General features: G+C 45.5%; 1 protein-coding gene across 1 annotated transcript; it reads left to right on the forward strand.

Annotated features, from left to right (window-relative positions):
* Positions 1 to 4,031: 4,031 nt before the first annotated feature.
* On the forward strand, positions 4,032 to 27,318 carry LOC119164506 (uncharacterized). Its single transcript, XM_037416703.2, has 5 exons — positions 4,032 to 4,503; positions 6,688 to 7,020; positions 17,837 to 18,300; positions 25,829 to 26,015; positions 26,815 to 27,318. Exons 1-5 carry the CDS (start codon positions 4,120 to 4,122, stop codon positions 27,169 to 27,171), a joined length of 1,725 nt encoding a protein of 574 aa, XP_037272600.2. The 5' UTR covers positions 4,032 to 4,119; the 3' UTR covers positions 27,172 to 27,318.
* Positions 27,319 to 27,862: the final 544 nt, after the last annotated feature.

The following is a 27,862-nucleotide window of genomic DNA, read 5'->3' on the forward strand; positions in this document are numbered from 1 at the left end:
ATTTTTACAGGTCTGTTCTCGCGCCATTTCCTCTATGCCATTGCTGTCAAGAGCTTAGCTTAAAAACATCGATCAGTCTGTATTTACTTGCCATAGTTTCACTGGCTATGAAAAAAAAAACGCTTCGAAATTTTATTCACAAAATTAGGAATCACTGTTAATCCTGAAAATATTGTATCTCTCGGAGCATCTTCTCTGGACCACAGCAACAGAAACGTTTGCAAAGCTGTCTACGAATTTCTTTAGTGACACGAGAATCATTTGGTACTACCAAAGAAAATTTGAGACTTGGAACTTCCTCTCACTAATAATTATATTCCATGTTATTATTCTATTTTATTACTACTTGTACATAAACTAACCATTCCTTGACTTTTCTATGTTTCCTAAATGACTGATCAATTCATTTTTTTTCGACTAAATTCGTGATTGCCTATCTCATATTAACCGCCGTTTTCATGGTCAATCCCCTGTAGGGGGGAGGAGGGCTAGTGAAGCATCCTCTATCTTCTTGATGAAAAGTAAAGAATGCCCATTATTATTATTATTATTATTATTATTATTATTATTATTATTATTATTATTATTATTATTATTATTATTATTATTATTATTATTATTATTATTATTATTATTATTATTATTATTATTATTCCCAAAACTTTGAAATCACAGATGAAATGATATGTGAACACCAACACTTGTGATTCCACGAAGTGCATTTTAGATGTCTGAAAGGTTTGAACAACATACGTGCTTACAAGCCCAAATACTTGAATACAAAACACTTACGTTTGTTTGCATACTTTACGAAATAGCTCGCTGATGGAGGTGCACTCCTTTCGATTAACAATTTTTAACTTTAAAAACGCCCTTTCAAAGTCGGAGCTTTTCGGATAAATCCGAGTCGCCAGAAATTTTACCGGCGAGTATTAATCAGATTTTTTTTTCAGATTTATCCCAGAACACGAGGCCCTACCCGGATATAAAAGCGCTAATATCGGCGCAGCGCCCTTTCTTTGGAAAAGTACGTAGTCCGATCAATTGTGATGCCTCGATTATATATCCTGTGGGCGGCAAGATCATAACCAAATTCGGAATCCAAGTTCTACGAAACAACGCCATCTTCAGTAAAAAAAAGCTGCTAACATAGCAGCTTTTTGCTCTCCTGCTTGCGTGTTTTTTTTTTTTTTGTCCACGATTTTGTAAAGAAAATGCTCAATAACATGACTCAAACTAAGTAATGTGTCATGGTCACGTGGCCATGGTCACGTGGCTTGGAGAATATCGTGAGCATCTTTCTGCAAACGGCCATTTCAGCTGAGAGATCCTCCTTTACAGACTGCTGCACGAACGCCGATTCCTCGTAGCTTTGCACATACTATGTTTGGTCGTACGACTATCTCAAAGCTAAGAAGTAATCCGAAAAGTTATTTACCTTGGGCTACAAATAACCCGCTAATAAAAGACAGAACACATTACAGCGGCCATAAACATGAAGCGCTCTAGCTTCAATCTGTGTTTCACTAGTCTATTAGCATTTAACAATTAACCGGTGTAATGAAATAATACCAATATTTAATTTTTTAAAGAATACGTTTTCTAAAGTTACAAAAAGAAAGCTTCTCGGTTCGAGTCCTCGAATTACGTTTCTTTACTAAAGAAAAAAGCAAAAACACCTGTGCTGGCTTTAGTTTTGTCAATCCTTTAAACAAGCGCTCTTCGTAAAACGATAATTTTCCTTAATTATATTGGCCAATGATGTAGTATAACGACGAAAATAGCTGCATTTACCTGTCTGTCTTTGCTCATTGTTTCAAAAGGCTGACATCACTACCTGGGCAGTGCATTTTTGGTGGTCCAAGCGAGTTCACAACAGCCAGGAGCGTATTATTGGCATATGCACGTTAATAGGAAAGGTACGTTGCCGCGCGTGTTTTTTTTTTTCCGTGTGCCTCGGCAAAACATATGTACCACACGAATCGGGCAGGACTTGCCATTCAACCACTAGTCGATTAAAAATAAAGGGGATACAAGGGTGCGAACCAACTTGTCAGAATAAATCAGGGCTTCAGCGGATGCCTGGTCGGGAAGAATCACTGAATTAAAATAGGAAGACGCCGTCTATAAGAGAATATTAAAAAAATGTAATAAAAATATAAACGTCTTATGACATTTTTATATTCTCTTGTGGTCGGCGTCTTCGTTTTTTTTTATTCAACCATTTCAGATCACACACAAAATGCCTAGCATAAGCAGCAAGCCTTACGAGACGACACGAAACAGGGGCTACAACTTCCCTTACCTTTTTTAGTGTGCCGTGGCAAGGAAAAGCTGAACATTCCACTCCTTACTGCTTGCGTCTATGACTCGAAGATTTGTTCACTTTTGTCGAGCTCTTAACCCGATGTTGTCCACCGTTTAATCTTCTCTGAACGAGGATTTTGATTCCGCGCAGACGTGGAAAGGACTTGCGCCTTGATTGATTGATATGTGGGGTTTAACGTCCCAAAACCACTATATGATTATGAGAGACGCGACTTGCGCCTTCCACAACAAATTTCTCTTGCCGCCTGTGAAGGGTACTTTTCCAGGCGCGCAGACGTTGTGCGGGAAAGCGCACACACGTACAGAGCCCTTTCGAGAATGTTTCTGGGACAGAGAGAGAGAGAGGGAGTAATAAACACGTGTAAATGACAGAGGATATATAATTTTTAACAATTTAATTCGTAACCTTCGGGGGTTTTATTCCGCTGGAAAGTGGCGTCTCGCTCGTCTTTCATCACGCGCTACTTTCCGCGCACAACACGATGCCATTGTCCGGTAGTGCAACATCTTTGTCCGTACTACTATATCTGAAGCGTAGTAGCCTGCGTTTCGTTTTAATTTTTCCTACCTATTACTATAAAAATTTACTTAGGAAAACCAAGTGATACCGCTGTGGACACAAATTAACAGCTTTTAAATCAACACAACAAAACAATCCACGTATTAATTATTGCAATAACAATTATTTAAAAAAAAAGGTCTCATCCTTGGTTCTGGTTGACAGGGTGGCTCTGACGGCGATCATCTCGTCCGGTCTGATGTTCAAACAAAGCTCTTTGCATTCAGTTCAACACCTTGACAAGCTTCTGGATCCGGGGACTGCATGTCGCATTTCCCACCAGGACGATGTTGTCGACCTTCATCTTGTCCGTCTTGGAGTTTTCTAGCGCCCTTTAGATCGTTCTCCGGGTGGTCTTAAGCATTTTCTTTGTGTTTACGTGCAGCTCCTCGAAATGGGAACATGTGATTTTTGTGTAGAAGTAGGTACTATTGAAGAGAGCGTCGATCTCGATGCTAGTCTTTCACGAGAGTAGACACAAATTAGAACATCGCGGCCATTTTTTTTAAATATGGGTTGTTTATCTACACGGAAATGAAATCATGCATTTAAATAAAATTTAGAAATCAAGCCTGGGATTTGAGTTAGCGCGTAATTGTTTTTTTTGTTCTGTCTTCTTTGTACCGGTCAAGCGGCTTTTGCGATTTAGTCTCACATATTGAACACAGGTACACGCTAAAAAATAATCACCCTTTGCAAAAAGTCGAATGCCCTATACACTTAACTGTCAAGTCATTCAAATATATGAAACTTGGAAGGGGTGTCGCCCCAGCTTGAGCCCAAGAGCCCTTCCATGATTTACGCCGATGCTTCATCATGATCAAGCTTCACCCTCAAAAACTGTTAGCCCCGCACGATACATTTGGGCAGCTTTTTGAATGTTCCCGCTGGCAGCAAGTTACCTCTTCGTCAACTTTCTTCTTACTTATATCATATTCTTACCATATTCTTCTATATCATATTCTTCTTCTTACTTATATCATATTTATTGCATAAACCACATAAAAGTTTTTATATTTGTTGTCTGCTGTCACTAATAATCGTGACACAGTGCTTTCGAAACCAGCTTAATTAACCCCAGGAGACACAATTTAAAACTAACCTCACTAGCGACGACAGCGACAGTATTTTGTGGCGGCGAGTAGTGTTACTAAGCAGCTAAGCCGCTGATTTTGACTAACATTTCATCCCATCTTCGATCCCAATCGCACAGCCGTTCTGCGCTCTCTAGCATGTCGCCATGTTTGAATTTAGACTTCCCCGCGATCAAGCGCGATTTGCTACGCTCTCGGCGCGATTGCGCTCTGCGAGGACTGCGACAGAGCGCAAAGTGGGCGTCCGAGCTCGCGTACGCCCTGCGTGATGTCGAGGCGAGTCCGCCGGACCAGGCGGCGTCCGACGACGACTTGGACGACACGTACTTCCTCGCCAAGAGCTACCTGGACCTCCAGGAGTACGACCGCGTCGCGTACTTCACCAAGAACGCCAGCGGGACGACGCGATTCCTCCACTACTACGCCAGGTACCTCTCGGACGCGAAGAAGCGACTGGACGACACCGTCGAGCCGATCACGGCTACGGACCGCGGGGCGAGCCAGGAGCTCAAAGACCTGCAGGTGTGTACTCGTTTTTCGTCTTTGCGACGTGCCAACTTGCCGCAGTCGCGTCTACGGCGCTTGCGTCTGTTAGTGCGTTATACCGGTGCCAGACTGTGCACCGGTGATCGTTGTTGGTGTATTATGGTTTATTTAGCCTTATTACTCGTGGGTTGTTCGTCTTGTACCAGTGTAAGACTCATTCGGCGTATGACAAATTGTGCTCTGATGCTGTGCTAGCAGCTGTGATAGACTGCTGCCTGCTGGCAGCGATAGATCAAGGCAAACATAGGTATGTGGGGTTTAGCGTCTTAAAACCACCATGGTTTTAAGAGACGCCGTAGTGGAGGGCTCCGGAAATTTCGACCACCTGGGATTCTTTGACGTTCACCTAAATCTGAGCACACGGGTCTACAGCATTTTCGCCTCCATCGTAGATAATGGTAAAGCAGCTGACAGTATGACGTAAAGCGAGTGTTTGGACTGCCAACATGAGTTTATCTCTTTGTGGCCTCTCGCTGTCTTGATTAAAAGGTTATTTGGAAATGTACACCTGAGCTTATTCTTCGTTGCTGGATGCAATTTGGAAGTGTTCAAGAGACGCTGTTCTCCGATGTGTTCCAATACACAGCATCTTGGAAAAGGTATTCTGTAGACTGAATGAAACCGTTTAGTACTCTGCACTCTCAGTACATGGCTGTGTTCTTCTTGGTTCATACCTACTGGTTTATGGGGTTTAGCGTACCAAAGTAGCCCGGGCTATAAGAGACGTCATAGTAGAGGTCTTCAAAAACTTTGTTTACGTGGGTTTGTTTAGCGTGCATTGAAATCCGACTGCTGCGGCAGGGATCAAGTCCATCATTTGAACCAGCAAATTACGAACTTTCATTCACATCAGAAATGTAGCATAAAGAACTATATGAACATGTGCTGTAGGTTAGAAAATGATTTCACTGTAGTGTATATCATACATTTTCTACAGAAGCATGGAAACTTCAATGGCACTACTGTCGAATCGTAAAAATGAATATGGGATTGAGGTTGTCTTATATGTGCATTTGTCTTAAACAAAGAATATGACAGAAAGAAATAAACTACCAAAAAGTGGCTGATCCTAATGTAAAGTTGACTGTCCATTAACAAAGCTCCTTTTATAACTGGCCACATAGTGCCGGCTATGAAAAGAATGCGCTGGCGGTGCTTCCTTAACTCCGTCTCTCCCATCACGTCCCTCGACTACTTCTTGATGCTGCTGCCGATAATAATAGTTGTTTGTTCTACTCCCGGACGGTGCTGCTGCAATATTATGGTCTCAAGATGCAACAACTTTTATGAATGTAGATTGATGTGCTTTTCATATTACCCGCATTGTCTTTGAAGGCATGACACGCTGCAGATTGATGACCTAAAGTTGGAAGGGAAGCAAGAAAGGCACTTCTTTCATACCTGTCCTTGTCTAGCTTTGCTGTTTTGTATTTTACGTAACAAGTGATCTTATTACGGGCTCGTCAGCTACCAGCTCGTAATGAGATCACATGCTATGCAATGCCTACAGGCAGAAAAAGACTATTTCGCACTCATTGTCATGGTTACCGGAGGCACTGATTAATGCTCCTGCGTTCAATGCGCATGTATATCTCATAAAATGGATGTGGGGATAGCCGCCATGGTAGCTCAGTTGGTGGAGCATCGGATGCATTATTCGAAGATTGGTTCCTGCGCGTGGCTAGTTATCTTTTCGTACTTTTCTTTCTTGCCGTCGTTGTCTTAGATCTCAGGAGAAATAGATATTAAATTACAATTTTCTTCAGATGTATTGCTATACGTCATGCGAACCAATGTATTATGGCATTGGTTTTTATTTTATCAATAAAATATTGAGTGCCTTGAAGTAAGGTTAAGTCGCCTGTTTGATACCGGGTGCAGAAGTTGCATTTATATGGGGATCAAACGCTGGAGACCCTTGTATTGAGCGACATCACTGCACGTTAAAGAACACCAGATGGTCACAGTTTCTAAATCCTTCTACTACGGCATGCTTCATAATGACATTGTGTTTTCAGCATGTAAAACCCTAATAATTATCATTATTGAAGTAATGTTTTAGTTTGACACATTTACCGACAGTTCTTCATTCGTGGCGTCTTAAAGGGTTTGACATCATCTAGAGGGAATTAGCTTCTTCTCTTTGCGTCTTGCCCACAGGCTGAGTTGAGGGCCCTGCGGCCCAAGCTGGACGGCTTCTGCCTCTACATCTATGGCGTGGTCCTCAAGCGTCTCCAGCTGCGGCAGCAAGCTATCGACGTCTTCGTCGAGGCGGTGAAAGCCGAGCCCCTGCACTGGGGTGCCTGGCTGGAGCTGTCCTCAATGGTGGCTGACTGCGACCACCTGCGAAGCCTCGATCTGCCCGACCATTGGATGAAGCAGTTCTTCCTCGGCCACACCTACCTTGAGTTGCAGCTCAGTGAGGAGGTGCTTGAGACGTACGAGCAGCTGCAGAAGGGACCCTTCCTTGAGAGCACGTACCTTATGGCACAGGTCAGTACCTCAAGTCAGCACCACTTGGTGCAGGTCAGCACCGCTTGGTGCAGGTCAGCACCTCATGGTACTTAGGTCCTTACCTCAGGTCAGCACTTCATGGCACAGGTCAGCACGAGGAGCGGCAGTTAGCTTCAAAGGCATACTGACACGACTTTGAGACCTCTATAAAGGAACGCTTTTCATTTTCCTCAGTGTGCAGTGTCACTGCTTTCCATGCACTGTATTCAGAAAACGTGTACAAAACATTTTGCTTTGATATTAAAGTTCTTGTCGCTGGGCTTCAGCAAGCCAGCCCCATTTCTATAGACATTAGTTCACTGAGCCAACACAGTACCACTGAGCTTGCGAACTCTTCGCCTTGCATGCAGCCTAACCGCAGAAGTGACTGTCGGGGGGGGTCACTGGACAACAATTCACTCGTTGTTTACATACACCACAAGCACATGACAGATTTGCCGGTAGTACGTCGCAAATTGCTGTCTCCCCATTACATCACACTGCAATGACACATCACGTAAAAGCCACCCCCACAATGTTGAAAGTATTTTTTCAAGGTAGTGGTATTAAAATATATTGGATGTATTCCCAGCCACTACAGTGCTCTTTTCAGGGTTTTCGATGTTAGTGCCTTTATTTAGCGTAACAATCAGAGAATATCTAAAATTTGTTTCAGTACTCTCTCAGGCTCAGGTCTGAAATGCCTTAAAGGGGCCCTTAAACACTTTTTTGAGTAACTGTAGAATTTACCGGAAAAGCATATAGTCTCCGAGATTCAACGCCGCAGAAATTTTAAGAATCCGTCCAGTACGAGCGGAGTTACAAATATTTGTCACACGCTGAAATCGCATTCTCTCTTCTCTCATCCCGACTAAAGCGCTGGAAGATAAGCAGTGAGGGATGGGAGGCGCAAACAAAAAACGTCACGCTCGCCTCGTGACCTTGAGCACTTTTTTTCTTTTTAATCGAATACATGGCTTTTTCACTGCGATTGCGCGTTCAGGTGTGGACAAGTGAGAACTGAGTGCGCCATGTTCAAATCAGCCTATGGCTGTGTAGGGAACTATGCGAACGACGACGAAGCAGCATGAAACGGCAAGCCACAGCGTTGGTGCACGCGCGACCCGAGCTTGCGTTTGTTTTGTATTTTCGGCCTGTTGGCGTTCCTCGCTCTTCTGGCGTTCCTCGGCCTTCCAGTAGGTCTGTACGTGAATAAACTGCGTGACAGCTGATAGATGGGTGTGTGGGAGGTGTGTGGACTCCCGTACAAACCTGGAACTTCGCTCCCGTAAGCTTCCCCCTCTACGTGACACGAACATGGCCACCGAGACGCCTCTCCAGGTGGGACCTTCGACCGTCCATGTCACTTGCGGTGCCGTGTATCCTCAACGAGACCCTCCTATCTTCACGGGCTCCACTGAGTCGGACGTCGAAGATTGGTTGGCGAGGTACGACAAAGTCGGCGCAAGTAACAAATGGGACGACCCAAGTAAGCTTGGCTACGTCACATTCTACCTTGCGGACACCGCGCAACTGTGGTTTAATAACCACGCAGCTGACATTACTACGTGGTCTGCATTCAAGACGGCTATTACGGACGTCTTTGGACGACCTGCGGCACGCAAGCTTCAAGCCGAGCACCGTTTACGTCACCGTGCACAGCAACCAGGCGAGACCTACACGGGCTACATTGAAGATGTGTTGCATCTATGCAACCGCATCAACTCTACCATGCCTGAGGAAGAAAAAATCAGGCACATAATGAAAGGAATTGACGACGGCGCCTTTCAGATGTTGCTCGCGAGAAATCCCCCCACCATTGCTGTCCTCGTTTCCCTCTGTCAAAGCTTCGATGAATTGCGTAGGCAGCGCGCAATTGCTCGTCAAGCCATCACGACGCCAGACACGCTCGCAAGCTTGCACCTAGCCGCCCATCCTACCGACCAGCAGCCGCTGCTTTCGTCAATCAAGGACTTCGTCCGCGAAGAGGTAGCGCGCCAGCTGTCACTGCTGCCACTGACACATGAGCCCACGCAAGCTTTGGCACCGGACCTCCAACACGTCATTCGGACCCAAGTCGCTGAAGCCCTTCCGCCGGTGCATCAGCAACCACCAGTCACAACGCCTCTCACGTACGCCGCCGTCGCTGCTCGGCCTACGCAACAGCGTATGCCGTATGTTCAACCTGCCACGCCACCCTATGTCGTGCCTACAACCCCAATTGCGGCGCCGTATCCCTACGCGAGATCTCCAGCTCCATTTTACCGTCGCTCAGACGCTTAGAGGACGCCAGATAATAGGCCCATCTGTTTCGCCTGTGGTATCGCTGGACACGTCGCCCGCCACTGTCGCCGAGATCCCCCTCCAGTCGACGCCGTGGGCCGGCCAATGGCGTCGTCGTCTAGGACGCCATCAAGGTACACCACTGACGGTTCTCGACCCTACGCAAACCATCGGTCACCATCGCCACGACGACGCTCCCTGTCACCTATGCGTCGCCGACCTGCTACGGAAGAGGGAAACTGATCGCTGCAGCTCCGGAGGCAACAGCTGCATACAATTCGAACTGCTTAAGGCCTCCATCTTTCTCGCCGCAAAACGTTATTGACGTCAATGTTGAGGGGACCGCCGCACAAGCGCTTATCGACACAGGGGCCGCCGTTTCCATAATCTGTGAGTCCTTATGCCGCAAGTTGAAAAAGGTGACGACGCCTCTTTCGGGCCTGATGCTCCACACGGCCAACTCGCAGTGCATAGAACCTACAGCTGTGTGCGCTGCACGTGTCACTATCCAAGGTGAACTTTATGCCATTGAATTTTTTGTGCTGGCATCCTGCTCCCACGAAGTCATTCTTGGATGGGACTTTCTTTCGCGTCATCGGGCCATCATAGATTGCTCACGTGCAGAAGTTGCCCTTACACCGCTGCCAACCTCTTGTTTTGTGGATTCTCTTCCTGAACCTTACAAACTTGTCGTTGTTGCAGACACGGAAATATCACCGAGAACATCCACCCTTGTAGCCCTGACCTGTACGGCCGCTCCTGCCGGAACTGTTTTGTTCACTCCGTCTGACGTATTTACCCGCCGCCGTAGCCTACACCTGCCCTTTGCCGTACTCACCGTGGAATCCGGTGCTACCGCCATGCTCGTCGCGAACTCGCTATCGTCGCCAGTTACCTTACTTCGCGGAGAATGTTTGGGTAACATACAAGACGTTGACCTCTTGCGCCCTCTAGAGTTTGCCGAACACGCACCTCACCTCCAGCTCAATGCTATGACGCCACCTGTGGCCACAGTGCCCGCGCCAGACTCATTCCAGCCCTCTGTTGCCGCTGAGCTATCGCCGACACAAAGAAGCGAACTCTTGTCCCTTCTTCGAGAGTTCCGTTCTGTCTTCGATTGCGCTCAACCATCTTTGGGTCGCACAGCGAACATCACGCACCACATTGACACCGGTACTCATGCTCCCTTACGCCAACGACCATATCGAGTTTCAGCGGAAGAGCGCCGTATTATCAACGAACAAGTCGACGATGTGCTCAAGCGTGGTGTCATCCAGCCATCGCAGAGCCCTTGGTCGTCCCCTGTTGTACTTGTGCGCAAAAAGGATGGGTCTATCCGATTCTGTGTCGACTACCGCCGGCTCAATAAGATAACTCGGAAGGATGTGTACCCGTTGCCACGCATCGACGACGCTCTCGACTGCTTGCAAGGAGCAGAATATTTCTCCTCCTTAGATTTACGCTCAGGATATTGGCAAGTTCCAATGGCTGATCCTGACCGATCGAAGACTGCATTTGTAACACCTGATGGGCTGTATGAGTTTAACGTCATGCCGTTTGGACTCGGCAACGCCCCAGCTACCTTCGAACGGATGATGGACACCATCCTTCGCGGCTACAAGTGGAACACGTGCCTTTGCTACCTAGACGATATCGTCGTTTTTTCTCGCGACTTTTCCACTCACCTTGTTCGTCTTAGTGCTATTCTCACGTGCCTCACCTCTGCTGGCCTTCAACTTAACATCAAGAAGTGCCATTTTGCCGCACGTCAGCTCACCATACTGGGTCACGTCGTCTGCAAAGAGGGTGTTCTCCCGGATCCGGCGAAACTCCGCGCCGTGGCCGACTATCCGAAGCCCAATTCCATCAAGACGCTTCGAAGTTTTATCGGCCTGTGCTCTTACTTTCGTCGATTTGTGCGCAGCTTCTCTTCCATCATCGCGCGTCTTACCAATCTGTTGACAACTTCCAAAGGCATTTCTGCTTGGTCAAAAGAGTGCGACGAATCCTTCACCGCGCTTCGGCGGTTATTATTATCACCTCCAATTCTACGACATTTTGACCCTGATGCGCCTACGGAGGTCCACACCGACGCCAGTGGTGTCGGTCTTGGTGCTGTATTGGCTCAACGAAAACCAGGGCACCAAGAATACGTGGTCGCTTACGCGAGTCGAACACTCAAGAAAGCCGAGTGTAATTATTCCGTCACGGAGAAAGAGTGCCTCGCAATTGTCTGGGCTTTGACGAAGTTCCGCCCATACCTTTATGGCCGCCCTTTCGAAGTCGTTACGGACCACCACGCTCTATGCTGGCTATCATCGCTCAAAGACCCGTCGGGGCGCCTTGGTCGTTGGGCGCTTCGCCTACAGGAATACGACATTCGTGTTGTATACCGATCCGGCCGCAAGCACTCCGACGCTGATGCGCTATCCCGCTCGCCGCTACCGGCTGACCCAGCCTCCTCGTCACCTTCTTCAGCTGTCATAACACCAATCGACTTCACAGACATGGCATCGGAACAACGCAAAGATGTGTGGATTTCCCAACTCCTCGCCTTTTTGACTGATCCGTTAGCTAATTTAGTGTCAAGAACTATCCGCCGTCAAGCCACACATTTCTCTATTCGAGACGACCTACTCTATCGGCGGAATTACACGTCTGAAGGTAGGAAGTGGCTGTTAGTGATACCCAACCACATGCGCTCGGAAATCTGTACTGCTTTCCACAACGACCCGCAAAGCGCTCACGCTGGCGCTCTCAAAACGTACAACCGTCTACGTCAGCGGTACTACTGGCGCGGCATGTACACATTTGTCCGCAAGTACGTACGTGCTTGTACTGCATGCCAGCGACGTAAAGTCCCACCTCAACGCCTTGCCGGTACACTTCAGCCTCTGCCTTGTCCAGCGCGTCCGTTTGACCGCGTCGGTATCGACTTATACGGACCACTTCCCACGTCGTCTTCTGGAAATAGGTGGATAATTGTCGGCGTGGACCACCTCACGCGTTACGCGGAGACAGCAGCACTACCCGCAGCAACCGCGAGGGAAGTTGCGTTTTTCATCTTGCGCAACTTTGTTCTTCGCCATGGTGCTCCCCGCGAACTTTTGAGCGACCGGGGGCGTGTTTTCTTGTCTGACGCCATTCAAGCGTTGCTCGCTCAGTGCAACATGGTTCATCGCCTGACGACAGCATATCACCCGCAGACGAATGGCCTCACAGAACGATTTAATCGCACTCTCGGTGATATGTTGACGATGTACACAGCTTCAGACCAGACTAATTGGGACACTGTCCTTCCATTCGTCACGTATGCGTATAACACCGCTACGCACGCGACAACAGGATTCTCCCCTTTCTTTCTGTTGTACGGACGCGAACCATCGTGCACGCTGGACACTATCCTCCCATACACGCCCGACTCCTCTGAGTACACTGCAATTTCTGATGTTGCCAGGTACGCAGAAGATTGCAGACGATTGGCCCGTTCTCTGACAACCGAGGACCAAGGCCACCAGAAGCTACGGCTTGACACCGGCCGACATCTCTCTACTTTCACGACTGGTGCTCTCGTTTGGCTTTGGGTTCCACCGAGCACTCCTGGCCTTTCGTCGAAATTACTGGCACGATACCACGGGCCCTACCGCATTCTCGCCCGTACGTCACCCGTCAATTATGAGATTGAGCCATTGACACAGTCTCATGACTTACGCCGTCGTGGCCGAGAAATTGTGCATGTGAGTCGCCTGAAGCCGTATTACGACCCCACTATAGTGACTACGCCTTAAGTCGCCAGGTTGGCTATGCTATTCACCGGGGGCCAATGTAGGGAACTATGCGAACGACGACGAAGCAGCATGAAACGGCAAGCCACAGCGTTGGTGCACGCGCGACCCGAGCTTGCGTTTGTTTTGTATTTTCGGCCTGTTGGCGTTCCTCGCTCTTCTGGCGTTTCTCGGCCTTCCAGTAGGTCTGTACGTGAATAAACTGCGTGACAGCTGATAGATGGGTCATCTATGTTTGACTTTTAGGCATATTCCGTGATTTGCCGAGGGAAGAGAAAGCAATTTTTAGCTGACTTTGATAATTTGTTGCGAATTCCAGGCCGCAGGCTGCGCTATTACATTTGGCTCGTGTGTTCTTGGAAGCCTCTACTACTGATGGGCAGCATTTTCTGACCATGCTCAAAAAGTGTTGCAGGGCCCCTTCAAGGGGATAGTGAATAGAAATATGATTTCCATGATATTATTAGAAGAGACACTGGTCTTAAAAAAAGTTTTTATTTCTTGATTGAATTTTTTTAAACTTAGTGAGCTTATGCATATATGTGTGCTGTCTTTAAATAAGCAATTATTTTTCTTGTACAAGGTGTAGTCTCTAAAATACAGGATATTTCGTGTGCCCTTTGGGGAGCAAGATTTTTTTTAAACTGAGAGAGCTACCAAGTGAGTTGACATATCACACTAATCTCGAATCAGGACTGTGTGCAGTGCAACAAAAATGGATGTTCTAAATCAATTTGAACAAAAGTTATGGTACGTTGAACATTTGTGTGCAAGTCAATTTCAAGCTAGAATTTCACTGGCAACTGTTCAGCATTCCATAACTTTTCTTCTAGTTGGTTTAGAACATTCATTTTTTGTTGCACTGCAATCTGCTTTGATTCCAGATTAGTTTGATATGCTTATTTACTTCATAACATTCTTAGTTTAGGCAAAAGCTTGCTCTCCAAAAGGCACATGAAATATTAATTATTTGAAAAACTGCACTAAAAACGAGAAAAAATAATTGCACATTTGAAATTGGCAGACATATATACATACACTTGCCAAGTTTCATCAAAATGGATCAAGAAACAAAGTTTTTTCAAGTGCCATGTCTCCCCTTAAGTTGCCTTTTCAAAGTACCAAAAGTACCACTTTTATCTTAAGAAAATTCTTGTCAATTCAGCTGTAAAATGAGCAAGAAGAAAAGGCATATGGTGACGTTGGTTTGAAGTTTGCGCACTGGTGTCACAAGTTTCGACCGCATGAGGTAGGGCCTCCATAATCCTTGACAAATAAAAATTAGAGCTGTGCAAATAGGAAAATTTTAGGTTTGAAGTGAATTTGGATAGGAAAGTGTGATTGAACATTTTTCGAATATGCCTAGAATATTTGAAACTGTGTAGCAAAATGGAAGAAAGAAAAACTGGAGAGGATGCCTCAGCATATTTTAATGAGATAGCAACATTGAATTGTGGTGTTTTATAGTCGTCTTGAATTGCTAGAGTGAGGCAATAAAGAGGTAGATTTGTATTTATTTACGTGACTTGGTACAACTATTTGTTGCCTTAACAGGCAAAAGGCTAAGACGCTATGTCCTCAGCCATTTCCCAACCCTTTTAAACTTCTGTGGAAGCCCAATTCATGTGGTGGACAAGAGTGCGCTCCCTTTTCAAATCTGCCATTCGAACATTGGTGTATAAGACTGTTTGAAATTTTGGATGCTAAAAAAATCCTGCCCAAATTTCCAGTTCAAAACGGCATTAATTGAGCCCCCCCCCCCCACCCCACCTCTCTGCCTCTTCTATCATCTCCATGTTGGAACGAGTGTTTTCTTGAGTGAATACATTTGCGGCCGTGATAGAGCTTGAAAAATGACCTTGCTGCAGTTTCGAGAGGGAGACGGGGTAACATATATTGAAAATCCGATGGGGCCACTTTGAACGTTGAGTGTATTTGTCCTCAGGAAGTTTGAATAGTAAAATTCTGGTGCAAATCGAATAGCAAACACCATTAGGAAAAATTTGGCAGATCCCGCGTACCTTGGAAATATACGTTATGTGAAGCATGCGTAGGGAAGGTGACCGCGTTGTAATTTTTTCATTGAGGGACACTTCATGAAATGATGCTAAATATGTGTATAAATATTGCAGACATAGAGATATGTTGAACAGTTGCAGATGCTTTCATAACAAGTTGCTTGCACTTGCGCAATGATGCCAACAGGAACATGAGTATGAGCAACACCAGAAGCAATAAGCTGATATGAAGTGCTGGTGCTCTAGACGATGATAGCCCTGGACACTGCTACAGAAATCAATTCAGAAAATGATACCTAACTACAATTGACGCTAGCCCGACACGACGGCTGTATGATAGAAGTAGATATGTAATGTTTATAAAATTGAATTGCCCCCCACCCCCCTTCATTTTGTTTGACATTTCATAAACATTGTGATCTATTTGAAAAGTGGTTCCTCGACCTGGCACGGCTCTTTGGTAGAATACTTTATTTCCACACAGAATGCTTGGGTTCGACACCTGCTGAGACCCTGTTATTTATTGTATGCATTCATTGGGTCAATGCTGCTGATGTCAGCTTCTTCTTAACGCTCACCCATTGAAATTACCCAGGCGTGTTCTCGCCTTCCCAGGGAGTTACTAAGTTTCAGCCTTCTGCGACACACGCGTGCATACCAGTGGCACACGCGCGCCCTCAGGTATGTGCCACTGTGTAACGGAAGTGTTTGACGATGGACGTGATGGGATTGTCACATTATTCAAGTTTTGACTAGTGCTTCGTATTCGTCAAACCATCTTGTCCTCCCATATTAATTTTGGTTGATGCCAAGTTAAGGGGGTGATCACGAGAGCACCCTGTCGTAAGCAGCTAGACAGACAGATGAACGGGCGGATGCCAAAAGTGCTTGCAGTACGGAAAGAAATGCTTTGCATTTAATATTCAGAAATTGATTATTTGCACACCCCTAGTAAACATTAAAAATGGATTACCATGTCTTCAGAGGGAGCTAGCAACTTCAACATGAAAAATGAGAAAATTCTCTTGAGCTAATGCAGCCAAAGTATGAAAAATAACCAAGTTCATGCTGACATGCCGGTGCTTTGGATAATGCAGGCAATAGAATAGAAAGCTGGACTAGTTGAAATGCTTGCATGGCTGATGCATGGTAGAGACGATTACAAAAGGAACATGCAGCGCTTGTCCTGTGCATTCCGTGTTTCTTTCACGGAACACAGAGTGCACAGAACAAGCATGCACTGCGCAATGAATCCCACCCGCAGCTAGCCAGCCGTACTCCGAAAACAGGCCACGAGTTTAGGGTTGCACTTGAATCTCTGAAGCCTTATATTACTCCTACGCGCATTTCTCCTATTTGAAGATAGGAAGATAAGGCAGTGGACATGCTCTATTCTAGTCTTTTTGCAACAATGTAACTTGTGAGTAGGCATTCCCATCACTAGCCTACTGTAAAAATAGGCACCGGAATCGGCTGAACCCACCAGTGGACATGTGGCTGGACCCGAGCCTTGTACCGATTTTTTAACGCAAGGAGAGTTCTGTTGCATTTCAGTGGATCAGTTTTTCATGTATGCCTACTTTAAAGTTTATTTCACGTGAATGTAGCGAGAATCGAATAAAAAATGCTTGCATAAAAGCGAAGAGAGACTTAACAGAGCCTAGCAGGGCTCCCCGAGTTCAAAATGCTTGAGAATCCCTGCTTTAAAAAATACTAGGTCTGTGACCTACAGCACTCGGGAGGTTCAGTTAACACACTTTTACTGGTCATTATGAACTATTCTCGAATTGAACAGCAAATTATTGATGCGGTGGGCATCGTAGGCATTCGGGGCATTTTGCATCCTCAACACATCAGTGGCACTGATGGTGTGGCGCCATGTTCTTATTTTGACATCAAACCACTTTTCCAGTTCTGCATCATCTTGGTAGTCCTAGCAGCCTCCGAACAAACGAATGATTTTAGTGATAGTGATGAACTAAAGTGCTTATTTGGGCCAGTTGGTGCATATCCAAGGAAACAGAAAATAGTGCGAAAGAAGGGGAAGTAACACAGACAGACCCGGGTTGTTAGTCAGCGCTTGGTCTGTCTGTCATTGTCGCATGTCTTGCGCTGTTTCCTGTTTCCTCGAATAGCCATGCTTTGTCTGATGCGTAACCTGATGAGGGCAAACCTGACGCCTTGCCCTCCGGCGTAATTGCTGCTGTCCACTACAGTAGATACACATTGAAAACCAGTGAGAATTATGCCTTACTTCTAGGAATTTTCAACCATTATCACCACCACGAAGTAGTCATTGTCTGGTGGTGCTCACACTCGAAACCTGTAATTCGACAAACATGCTACTTTCCCTACCGCACTTACATTTCCAGTGCCCCAACACCACCCAGACCGCCCCCTTTTTTTTTTTTGCTGACTGTTTCCTCTTTCCTTTTGACTCACTGATTTCGCCACACCACCCTTTACTCCAACCCCCTTTGCGCACTTTTCCTTTCCTCCTCTATTTAAACTGGAGGAGAAGGTAGAAGCATGAAAATGCATGCACTAAGATAGGCCATCGCAGTCTTGAAAGAGACAAGTCTGCCTGATGGAACATTGGCTCCAGTTACAGCACCGCATTCAAAGTGTTTTCAATCCCTTCAAGCTACCATGTTTCCCCTGAACTTCTACCTTATTTGGATTTCACTGCAAGAGTAACATTGTGGCATTTTTACACTTTTGATGACGCAGGTCGCCATCGCCTACCACAACATGCGGGTCGTCGACAAGGCCATCGAGTGCTTCCAGAAGCTGCGCAAGGTTGACCCGTACCGGCTGGACAACATGGACATCTATTCCAACCTGCTCTACGTCAAGGAGCTGCGTGTTGAGCTGAGCCACCTGGCCCATAGCGTGTGCGCCATTGACAAGTATAGGCCCGAGACATGCTGCGTCATCGGCAACTTCTACTCGCTCCGCTCGCAGCATGAGAAGGCCGTCCTCTACTTCGCCCGCGCGTTGCGGCTCAACCCGAACTACTTCGCGGCGTGGACTCTCATGGGCCACGAGTACATGGAGATGAAGAACACCAATGCCGCCATCCAGTCGTACCGGCAGGCCATCGAGGTGAACCGCCGGGACTATCGGGCCTGGTACGGTCTGGGCCAGACCTACGAGATACTCAAGATGCCGAACTACTGCCTCTACTACTACAGGTCAGTTCAATGTTCTATTTCATGCCCCGCGATGTCGTGGTGATGTCTTACGTCGGCGTCATCAAGTAACATTGTCCCTTAGTCAAGGGTAGAGTTGTGCACCCGCCACTGCCCATGCTTGGTCACGCCGTTCAAGTTGCCGCTGAAATCCTGCGAAGGACCACGCCGCCGCTGCGCTACTATTATTTTTATTTTAACCCGAGCGAGAAACATGGCCATAAAATCAACACTTCACCTTCTTTTCTGCAGGTTTGATATTTTGAAAGCAGCATTTAAGGTGTCTTGCCTACTCCCTTGTGTCTGTGTTTGCATGCCGTGGCTACTTTAAGGCCCTAAAAGATCTTCTGATGATACACAATCGAGCAGGTTATTCTCTCTTGGCGTTTACTCCCCTTTCTTTTGCACTCCTAGTGATGTCAAAATGGCGATTCACGTGGCATCATTAGGGCACATGCTCTCGAAAGGTCCATAAACGAGAAATAAAGGTTTTGAGTTGTCTCCAACCCTGTTTTGCCATGCCTTCGCCCCCCATACGTCCCCATTTCGCATAACATTGAAATGAGAGCCACTGGTGGTAAGGAGGCAGAAACTGTGTCAAGTTTTTTCATTGTATTTATTACAATGGAAATGCCATTAACCCTCTTGATTATCTGTTTGCACCAACTAACGTCTCAAATCGATGAGACCATTCACGAAAAATATTGAAATACCCCTACAAAACCCACTTTTCTGGTAGTTGGTTTTTTGTAAAAACAATACAGGTGTGGAACTGTCTACCGTATGATATATTCAATGAAACTTATTATGAATCCTTTTTTTCTTCCTTGTAACAACGCCTACAATATCACTGCCACTAAGAATGGTTTGTTGTCTCGAAGCCTGTGGGCGTTTACAAATTCATGACTGTGACGTTGTTTGCAATTTGTGTCGCTCACCATTATTTGAGCGTTTTTTCTTAAAATATTTTGAGTGTTGTTGTATTTGTTGTATATATTGTATCGATTGCAAACTATGTAGTGAAATTACTCATGTGCACCTCCCCTATGAAATGCCTTACGGCGATGTAGGTGAAATGTAAATAAATAAATAAACTATAGCACTCGATGAATTTGTGATTTCGCTGCATTTTGAAAGTTTTCGATTGCACAAGCGGAAATGACAAGAGTCTGTAGCCTACAAGCTCGAAATATACAGCCTGCTACGCCAATATGATGTTCGTTTCCTACTTTTAACCTATCAAACAGTGGTGCACGTTTTATTTGGAGATGTGTTTTAATGGGGCAACTGTGAAATGACTTTCGATATCTTGTCTGTCTCTTGCATTATTCGATCTGTCAGATAATCTAACCAGTTTCGTTAGTCTTGTAGCAGTAAAATTTAGGACAGTACAGTGAGCTATATACAAAAATGATTGGTGGAACCTTCAGGGACAGGAAGAAAAGAAACTGGATCAGGGAACAATCTAGCACGGTGGAGTAGTAGTTAGGGTGCTCGGCTGCTGGCCCGATGGTCACGGGGTTGATCCTCGCCGCGGCGGACACATTTCGAATTAAGGGCGAATGGTAGAGGCTCACATAATGTGCGACATCAGTGCACATTAATGAACACCAGATGGTCAAAATTTTCAAAGCGCTCCACTAACGGCATCTCTCATAATTTATTTATTTATTTATTTATTTATTTAAATACTCTCAATGCCATTTGCGGCGTTACAGAGAGGAGTGGTTACAAGTTAGAGATGGCAGTCTTGAATGATGCATGATCAGGGTTGCTGGCGATGGAGGCAGGAAGGTGGTTCCATTCGGATGAAGTCTTCGGCACGTAGGAGTGGAAGTATATGTTGGTATGGCAGAGTGGCACATGGACTTTGAAGTTATGGTCGATGCGAGATGAAACGTAAGAAGGTGACGAGAACAATGTGCCCTTTATTTCAGGATTCATAAAAAAAATTTTGTGAAAGAGACAGAGTCGGGCCTGTTTCCTCCTGTTAGAAAGGGTAGGAAGGTCTAGAGAATTTTTAATTGATGAGATGCTAGCGGTACGGGAGTAATTAGCGACAATGAAGCGAGCTGAGCGATTTTGGATGGCTTCCAGTGCATTAACAAGTGAACAAGAATGAGGATCCCAGATTGATGAGGCGTATTCGAGTTTAGATCTGACTAGTGTTTTATAAAGAAGTTTTAATGAAACAGGTGCTAATGAAAAGTTACGGCGCAAGAAGCCGAGAGTGCGGTTAGCATTGTTAATCACATAACTGACATGATTATTCCATGTTAAATTGTTATCTATGTGAACACCAAGATATTTGTAAGTATTGACAGACGACAACAGAAAATTAGAAATTGAATAAACAGGGCTAGTGCAGTCAGTACTTCCTCGAGAGATCCTCATTATTTTGCACTTGCCAATATTTAGTTTCATTGACCAGAGTGAGCACCAAGATGTAATGTTGTCAAGATCAGATTGAAGTAGTGATGAATCATGAGAGTTAGATATTATGCGGTAGATGACACAATCGTCGGCAAATAGCCTGATTGTTGATGTAATGCTGGATGGAAGGTCATTAATATAAATTAGAAAGAGTAAGGGTCCAAGGACAGAACCTTGCGGCACACCAGAGATTACTGAACAATTGCGTGAGTCATGATCGTTAGCTGTTACATGTTGGGTTCTGTTAGATAAGAAGCATTCGATCCATCGTAATGTGTTTGAGTCAATATTTAGCATGCTTAGTTTTAGTAGGAGTAAACGGTGAGAAACGGTGTCAAAAGCTTTTTGAAAATCAAGGAAAATGCAATCGATAATGGAGCCAGTGTCAGAAGCTGAAAATAAGTCGTTGGTGAAGAGAAGTAGTTGGGTTTCACATGAGTAGTGTTTCCTAAAACCATGCTGACTGTTGTGAAAGAAGTTATTTTCTTCGAGAAATATAATTAAGTTAGAATAGATTATGTGTTCGAGAAGCTTACATGGAATACTAGTCAAAGTGATGGGCCTGTAGTTAGAAGGATTAGATGAGTCACCTGGTTTAGGCACAGGAACCACCTTCCCCGCCTTCCAGTCACTGGGCAATGAGGCATTTTGTAATGACTGTGAAAAGAGCTGTGAAAAAATGACTGAACAATAAGTGGCAGTCTGTTTGAGAAATTGGGGAGCGATTCCATCTATGCCAGGTGCCGAGGCTTTCATTTTTAATATGAGGTGAAATAGCCCCAATTGATCAATGATGATTGGTTCCATTCGGGGATATCCAGGATCGGCTTGAATTGGTAAATGATTGGAGTTGTCAACGGAAAATGATTTTTTAAATACGTCTTGCAAAGCCTCGCAGCACCTGTCACTTGCAATCGCCAAACCAAGTTCGTCACAAAGATCAATGTTCTTATTTTTTGGACCATTTACTAGACACCAAAACTTACGAGGGTTAGACTGTAGAAGAGAGGGAAGGGTATCGCTGAAGAAACTATGTTTAGCTACTGCATAAGCTTTTTTGTATTCTAATGTTGCGTTGTGATAAGCCGCCCATCTCTCCGTGGTGTCAGATGATGAAGCGCTGCGGTAAAGTCGTTTTTTTTTATTACGTAAGCGAAGAAGTGCTGATGTGAACCACGGAGAGCGGAACGCCGTTCGAACAGTTCGTAAAGGAACATAACAATCTATAAGTGAATTAAACTTATTTTTGAACGATACCCAGTTCTCCTCTACAGTGTTATCAGCGGCACATGCAATGTATTTTTCAGTGAAAACTTCCAACTCAGTACATATAGATGCATAATCAGCTTTCGCATAATCTTTTATAACTTTAGTTGCGTGCATAGGACGCTGTGGTTGCATTGCGCAGGTGAAGTGTACAATGCGATGATCACTAAGCCCGGGTAGGTAGTGAATCGATGAAATGACCGAAGGATTAGTTGTGAAAACCAAATCAAGTATATTTGAAGAAAATGCTGTGATGCGCGTGGGTTCATGGATTACTTGGGTTAAATTAAAATCATTGCATATGTTTAAAAAGCAATTACCTTCCGCTGAAAGACAGCTAGCCGTTCCATCCCCACTGCCCCAAGTAACTTCTGGGAAATTAAAATCGCCCATGACAAATATATGAGAATTTGGGTACCTGACAGAAACTGCGTGCAAACAGTCATGGAAGTTTTCGCAAAAGTCTGAGGGGCAGCGAGGCGGTCGGTAGCAAACGCACAAAATCACGTCCTGATACGCAAATCGAACGCACGCGCATACGATTTCTAGTGGCGAACTTATGGGAACAATATGAGAGGAAAATCTATCTGATATCGCGATAAGAACACCGCCCCCTGTTCTTGTTATTCGATCTGATCTGTAAAAATTGTAGGTGTTTTTGCAGTGTAAAACCTCAGTGTTGCGAATTTTACTTGACAACCAAGTTTCTGTTAACACTACTATGTCCGCAGAACAGTCATCAATTATAGAAGATAACTCGTCACGTTTACTTAGCACACTTCTAATATTTGTAAACAAGACTGAAACTGGTTCAGGTGTTGTGGCATGTTTAGTAGGTTGGGATTGCTAGGAAGAGGGAAGAACACTGCTAGGAATATTGGTACTTGAAGGGGAAAGTGAAGAAGTAAATTCACGGGTAAGTTCACAAACGCTGTCGGTTTGACTGCAGTAAACGAAGCATTTTTTGTTAATGAATAACTTGTTGTAACGCACTGCAAACTGTTGACCAGTCGACTTTCCGTACTCGTACAATTTTTTACGCGTGTTCCTAGTTTCTTTGCAAAAATCTTCACTTAAGCTGACACCGATACCTTTTAATTTGGCCTTATTTGCCATAATGCTTTCCTTAACCTTAAAATTAGAAAGCTTTACAATTACAGGACGGCACTTCTTATTTGCGTATGAACCAAGCCTATGCGCACGTGAAATGGCATCGGTCGGCAGTTGGAGACCTAGAGTGGACATAATCTCGCGAACCTTATCTTCGGACTGCGACCATGTTTCGGCTGCAGCATCAGGTATTCCGAAGAATAGAAGGTTTTCTCGCCGTGACCTATCCTCGAAATCATCTAGGCGTGAACGTAATTCAGCGTTCGCCCCACGAACAGTATCACTTATAGTTTGCTGCAGGTTACTTGGAGGCATTTTGTCGAAGGAATTTACACGAGCTTCTACAGCAACCAATCTTGAGTTAATATCTGACACAGTTTGCTCCAAAATCGCCTGACTGGACTTCAATTCATCAAGAACTGTTTTTAATTCTTTATGGCGTGCGTCAACGTGCGCATTAATTGCCTTCACGACTTCAGCCAGCTCATCAGGAAGACTAGAAGAATTATTGGGACCTGGATTGGATTCGACGTCACCACTCAAAAGCAATAGTTTCACAACATGAACACATTCGCAAATACATAAAAAAAGTACACTTGGGCATGGTACAAGCAGCAGACACAGGTTGTTTGACTTTTTAGAGTGGCATGAGTGAAATTTACCAACCTGGAGTAGAAGAAAAAACGGGTTCTTAGTCGACTGCATAGCTGCTGCTCGACCATGCCCACTGAAGTCGCGCGGGGGATGACGGCTGCTTATAAACTTGTGGCTGGGTGATGACGATGCTGATGAGCATTCGGAGATTATCGGAGTGACAACAGGCAGGCTTGTTGTGCTATCAAACACGGGGCACTGCCAAGCATGATTCCAAGCCGAAGAAGAAGACTGCAGAAGCGTTGGCGGTCCGCCCTGAACAACATGCACCCGTGACGCGAGGCACCACGAAGAGAACCTCGCCGTGTCGTTCCAGTTGGAAGCGCCCTTCGAAGGTAGGTGAAAGCCGTCCGTTAGAGCTTCTTTGCAGGGGGCGGAAGCCAGCATCGTCAGCAACTGGAGTAGAAGAAAAAACGGGTTCTTAGTCGACTGCATAGCTGCTGCTCGACCATGCCCACTGAAGTCGCGCGGGGGATGACGGCTGCTTATAAACTTGTGGCTGGGTGATGACGATGCTGATGAGCATTCGGAGATTATCGGAGTGACAACAGGCAGGCTTGTTGTGCTATCAAACACGGGGCACTGCCAAGCATGATTCCAAGCCGAAGAAGAAGACTGCAGAAGCGTTGGCGGTCCGCCCTGAACAACATGCACCCGTGACGCGAGGCACCACGAAGAGAACCTCGCCGTGTCGTTCCAGTTGGAAGCGCCCTTCGAAGGTAGGTGAAAGCCGTCCGTTAGAGCTTCTTTGCAGGGGGCGGAAGCCAGCATCGTCAGCAACTGGAGTAGAAGAAAAAACGGGTTCTTAGTCGACTGCATAGCTGCTGCTCGACCATGCCCACTGATATGGTAACCTTAGCATGTAAAACTCCAGATATTATTATTAGGTCAGGGAATAAACAGGTGTTATGGACATCTAACTCAAAATCAGAAAGGAGAATTGTGCATGGGCAGAGCATGTAGCGTGAAATCATGAGAACCACTGGTTATTGAAAGTAACATGCATTTCAAGTGAAAGCAAGCATGCGAGCAGCAAGCAGAAAATTGAGTGGGAAGATAAGGTTATGAAGCCTGCGAGGGAAAACATGGCGTCAGCGAGCACAGGACCGCACTGATTGGTGAAACATGGAAGAGCCCTTCGCCTTCTGTTTGGCGTAGCCAGGCTGATATTGATAGATGTCAAGTTCGTGGATGTCGACTGTATACTGTACACTCAAACCTCAATATAAGAAACCCGAATATAACAAAATATCTGTTATAATGAAGTAAATGAATATTATTTCAGTATAGAGAGTGTTAGGAATATGCCTTCATAAGAAATATTTGGTTGTAATGGACTTACTTTCGTGTAATACCCTTGTCACACAGGTAAGCTTAACCACTGTCATACTCAAGTGCAGTTAGCGGACGTAACTGCAGTTACCGTAAACCGCACAAAGGCGCTGTCACACGCTTGCAGCACGGACCAACTTATATGCATACAACAAACATAGTTTTAACTTTAGTCAATGATGACGTTAAAGAGACATAGTGCCATTAGTAGCAAATGATTGCACAAGTTCAAGAACAGCACCATTCTGCGCAAAAACAGTTTGTTTCCAACCCGTAGCTTTGCGTTTGAAACGACCCGGTAGCAACCAAGCTGTGTAGCCGCACGCCGCGGTACGGGTCTCGTTGTCAAGACTCATTAAAGTAGCAAGTCTTCCGTGGCAGTGCTTATACACATAATTTGTACACACACTTTATATTCCAAAATGCGCATCAACGTCTGCATCATCTCAACAGTCCAGTTGACTTGCTTTTGGCTAGATAATTCACTGGAAGCCTAGTGGCTCCTGTTCGACGAGGGGGTCGCCATGTTGTCAGTTTACGACGCTAACAGAGCTTGCCTACCTCCATTTACAAAAATGTAGCAGAATAACTGCAGTTAGGTTTGTCGTGTGACTAGGTACAACATTGGACTTAATAGCCGTTGTACTTAATTGTGGCTAGACTACCCGTGTGACAAGGGTATAAGGTGCAACTTTGCTATAAGGAGGAGGTTTGACTGTATACGGGCAACATGCAGGCAAGCACAGGAGCTGCGGCCCAATGACTCGCGCATGATGGTGGCACTGGGCGAGGCGTACGAAAAGCTGGACAAGCACCACGAGGCCAAGAAGTGCTTCTGGCGGGCCCACTCTCTCGGAGACTTCGAGGGGCTCGCCCTGTTCAGGCTGGCGCGTGTCTATGAGTGCCTCGGCGAGTGTGAACAGGTGTGGTTCACTTTTGCGTTGTCATCGTACGGTTGTATGTTACTGTTACTCGACAGTTAGAGGGGTAGTGCCAAGAATTTTCAAAGGCCAAAAAGGGGTGGTCAACTGTGGCGCGATCTGTAGGTGAATTGCTCCCAGTAGTAAACATGGCGCGCTTGGTGGCTGATTTGAATAAATCTAGATACCAGTGATATAAATCAATAAAAGTGATCGTTATCCAACTGTCAGTTGTATTTTAGGTCGCGAGTCGCTATTAGGGAGTACTTGATGAAAAAATCTTGAAATGTTAAAGAAGCTGAACTCAAACCTTACATAAGGTATATAAGGTCTTTACTGATGTATGCCTGCTCCTTGTGGGATTCATCCCGTTCTGTAAAAGCTTTGAAATGCATTCATTCAAGCGTTCTAAGGTGTATCCGGGGGCAGTGGTTATGCAACATGTATGAAAATAACCTTGGAATGGCCTCAGATGAACACTGCAAAAACATTTTGTTTCAAGTTGTTTGACTTTATATGCGAGAATGAAACTGGCATTATGGCATCTCTATATTTGCATGTCCCGCATTATGTGTCATCCTGAAGTAATCATGAGTGTCAAGATAAAGAGTATCTACCAGGGACAGACCTTCCTAAATCTTTCTTTTTGTTGGTTTTATGGGACTGGGACCTGTTGTTGCGCGAGGTTGCAAACCAAAAGACTTTGATTTGTTTTATAGCGAGCACAATAATGCCGTTGATGCTGCGAATCTTGTGTGACTAAAGAAAAGATAGAGAACCTCTCTTTTGCAACTCTCCTCAGGCCTGCGCAGCATTCACCGACTACGTACGGCAGTGCGAGAGCCAGTGCTACCGGGCAGACCGCGAGGACCTGGCTCATGCCTGCCGCTTCCTGGCCAGGCACCACCTGGCCCAGAAGGACCTGGATGCGGCGTATGAGTACGCGCACAAGTGCACCGAGTTTCCCGAGACCAAGGAGGAAGCGCGGGGCCTGCTCAAGCAGGTGACGGACGCCCGGGTGCTCCTCGAACAGGACGTGGCGGGCGGGGACATGCAAATCGAGGAGGACGAAGAGGACGACGACTCGCTCCTCACCGGTCGAGACTTGCTTGTCTGCGAGGTCACGGACATTGGGGACTTCGGGACTCCGAACAAGTGATCGCTGTTGTGTAGATGGAAACTGAGGCAGTGGCTAGTCCGGTGACATGTGCGTCTTTACACAGCGCTTGTGTTTCATCATTTTTCTTATTCTTGGGTTTTGTTAATTTTTTCACACGCTGTGTAAAGCTCGCAGATGGTACATGGGAAATGGGCCGTGTGATTTCAGGCCTAAGGGGGCGACGAGAATTACTTGATGTGCCGCTTGGACAAGACTTCGTCACCTGCGACGTCGAGGATGCGAGGGAGGCTCTTAATGCTTCGGGGAGTCGTTACTGTCGTAAATCACTGACGCCCATTCAATTGTCTCGTACAAGAGCGATGGCTGCAGCGGTCGATGCATTGCCGAAACCTGTAAAGTCACTTAGATTGAAAGAGAATTTTTTTCTTCAATAAATTGTCTTTTACAAGAGTGATGGCTGCAGCCTTTGATGCTATGCTGAAACCTGTAAAGTGACATATTGAAATAGATTTTTTTCTTCGATGAATTGTCTTTTACAAGAGTGATCGCTGCAGCGGTCAATGCATTGCTGAAACCTGTAAAGTGATTTAGTGTGACTTATATTGAAAGAAAATTTTTTTTTTTTCAATGAATTGTCTTTTACAAGAGTGATGGCTCTGGCGGTCGATGCATTGCTGAAACCTGTGAAGTGATTTAGTGCGACTTAGATTGAAAGATAATTTTTTTCCTT

Source organism: Rhipicephalus microplus, chromosome 8 (assembly GCF_043290135.1).
Source record: "Rhipicephalus microplus isolate Deutch F79 chromosome 8, USDA_Rmic, whole genome shotgun sequence".
NCBI lineage: Eukaryota > Metazoa > Arthropoda > Arachnida > Ixodida > Ixodidae > Rhipicephalus > Rhipicephalus microplus.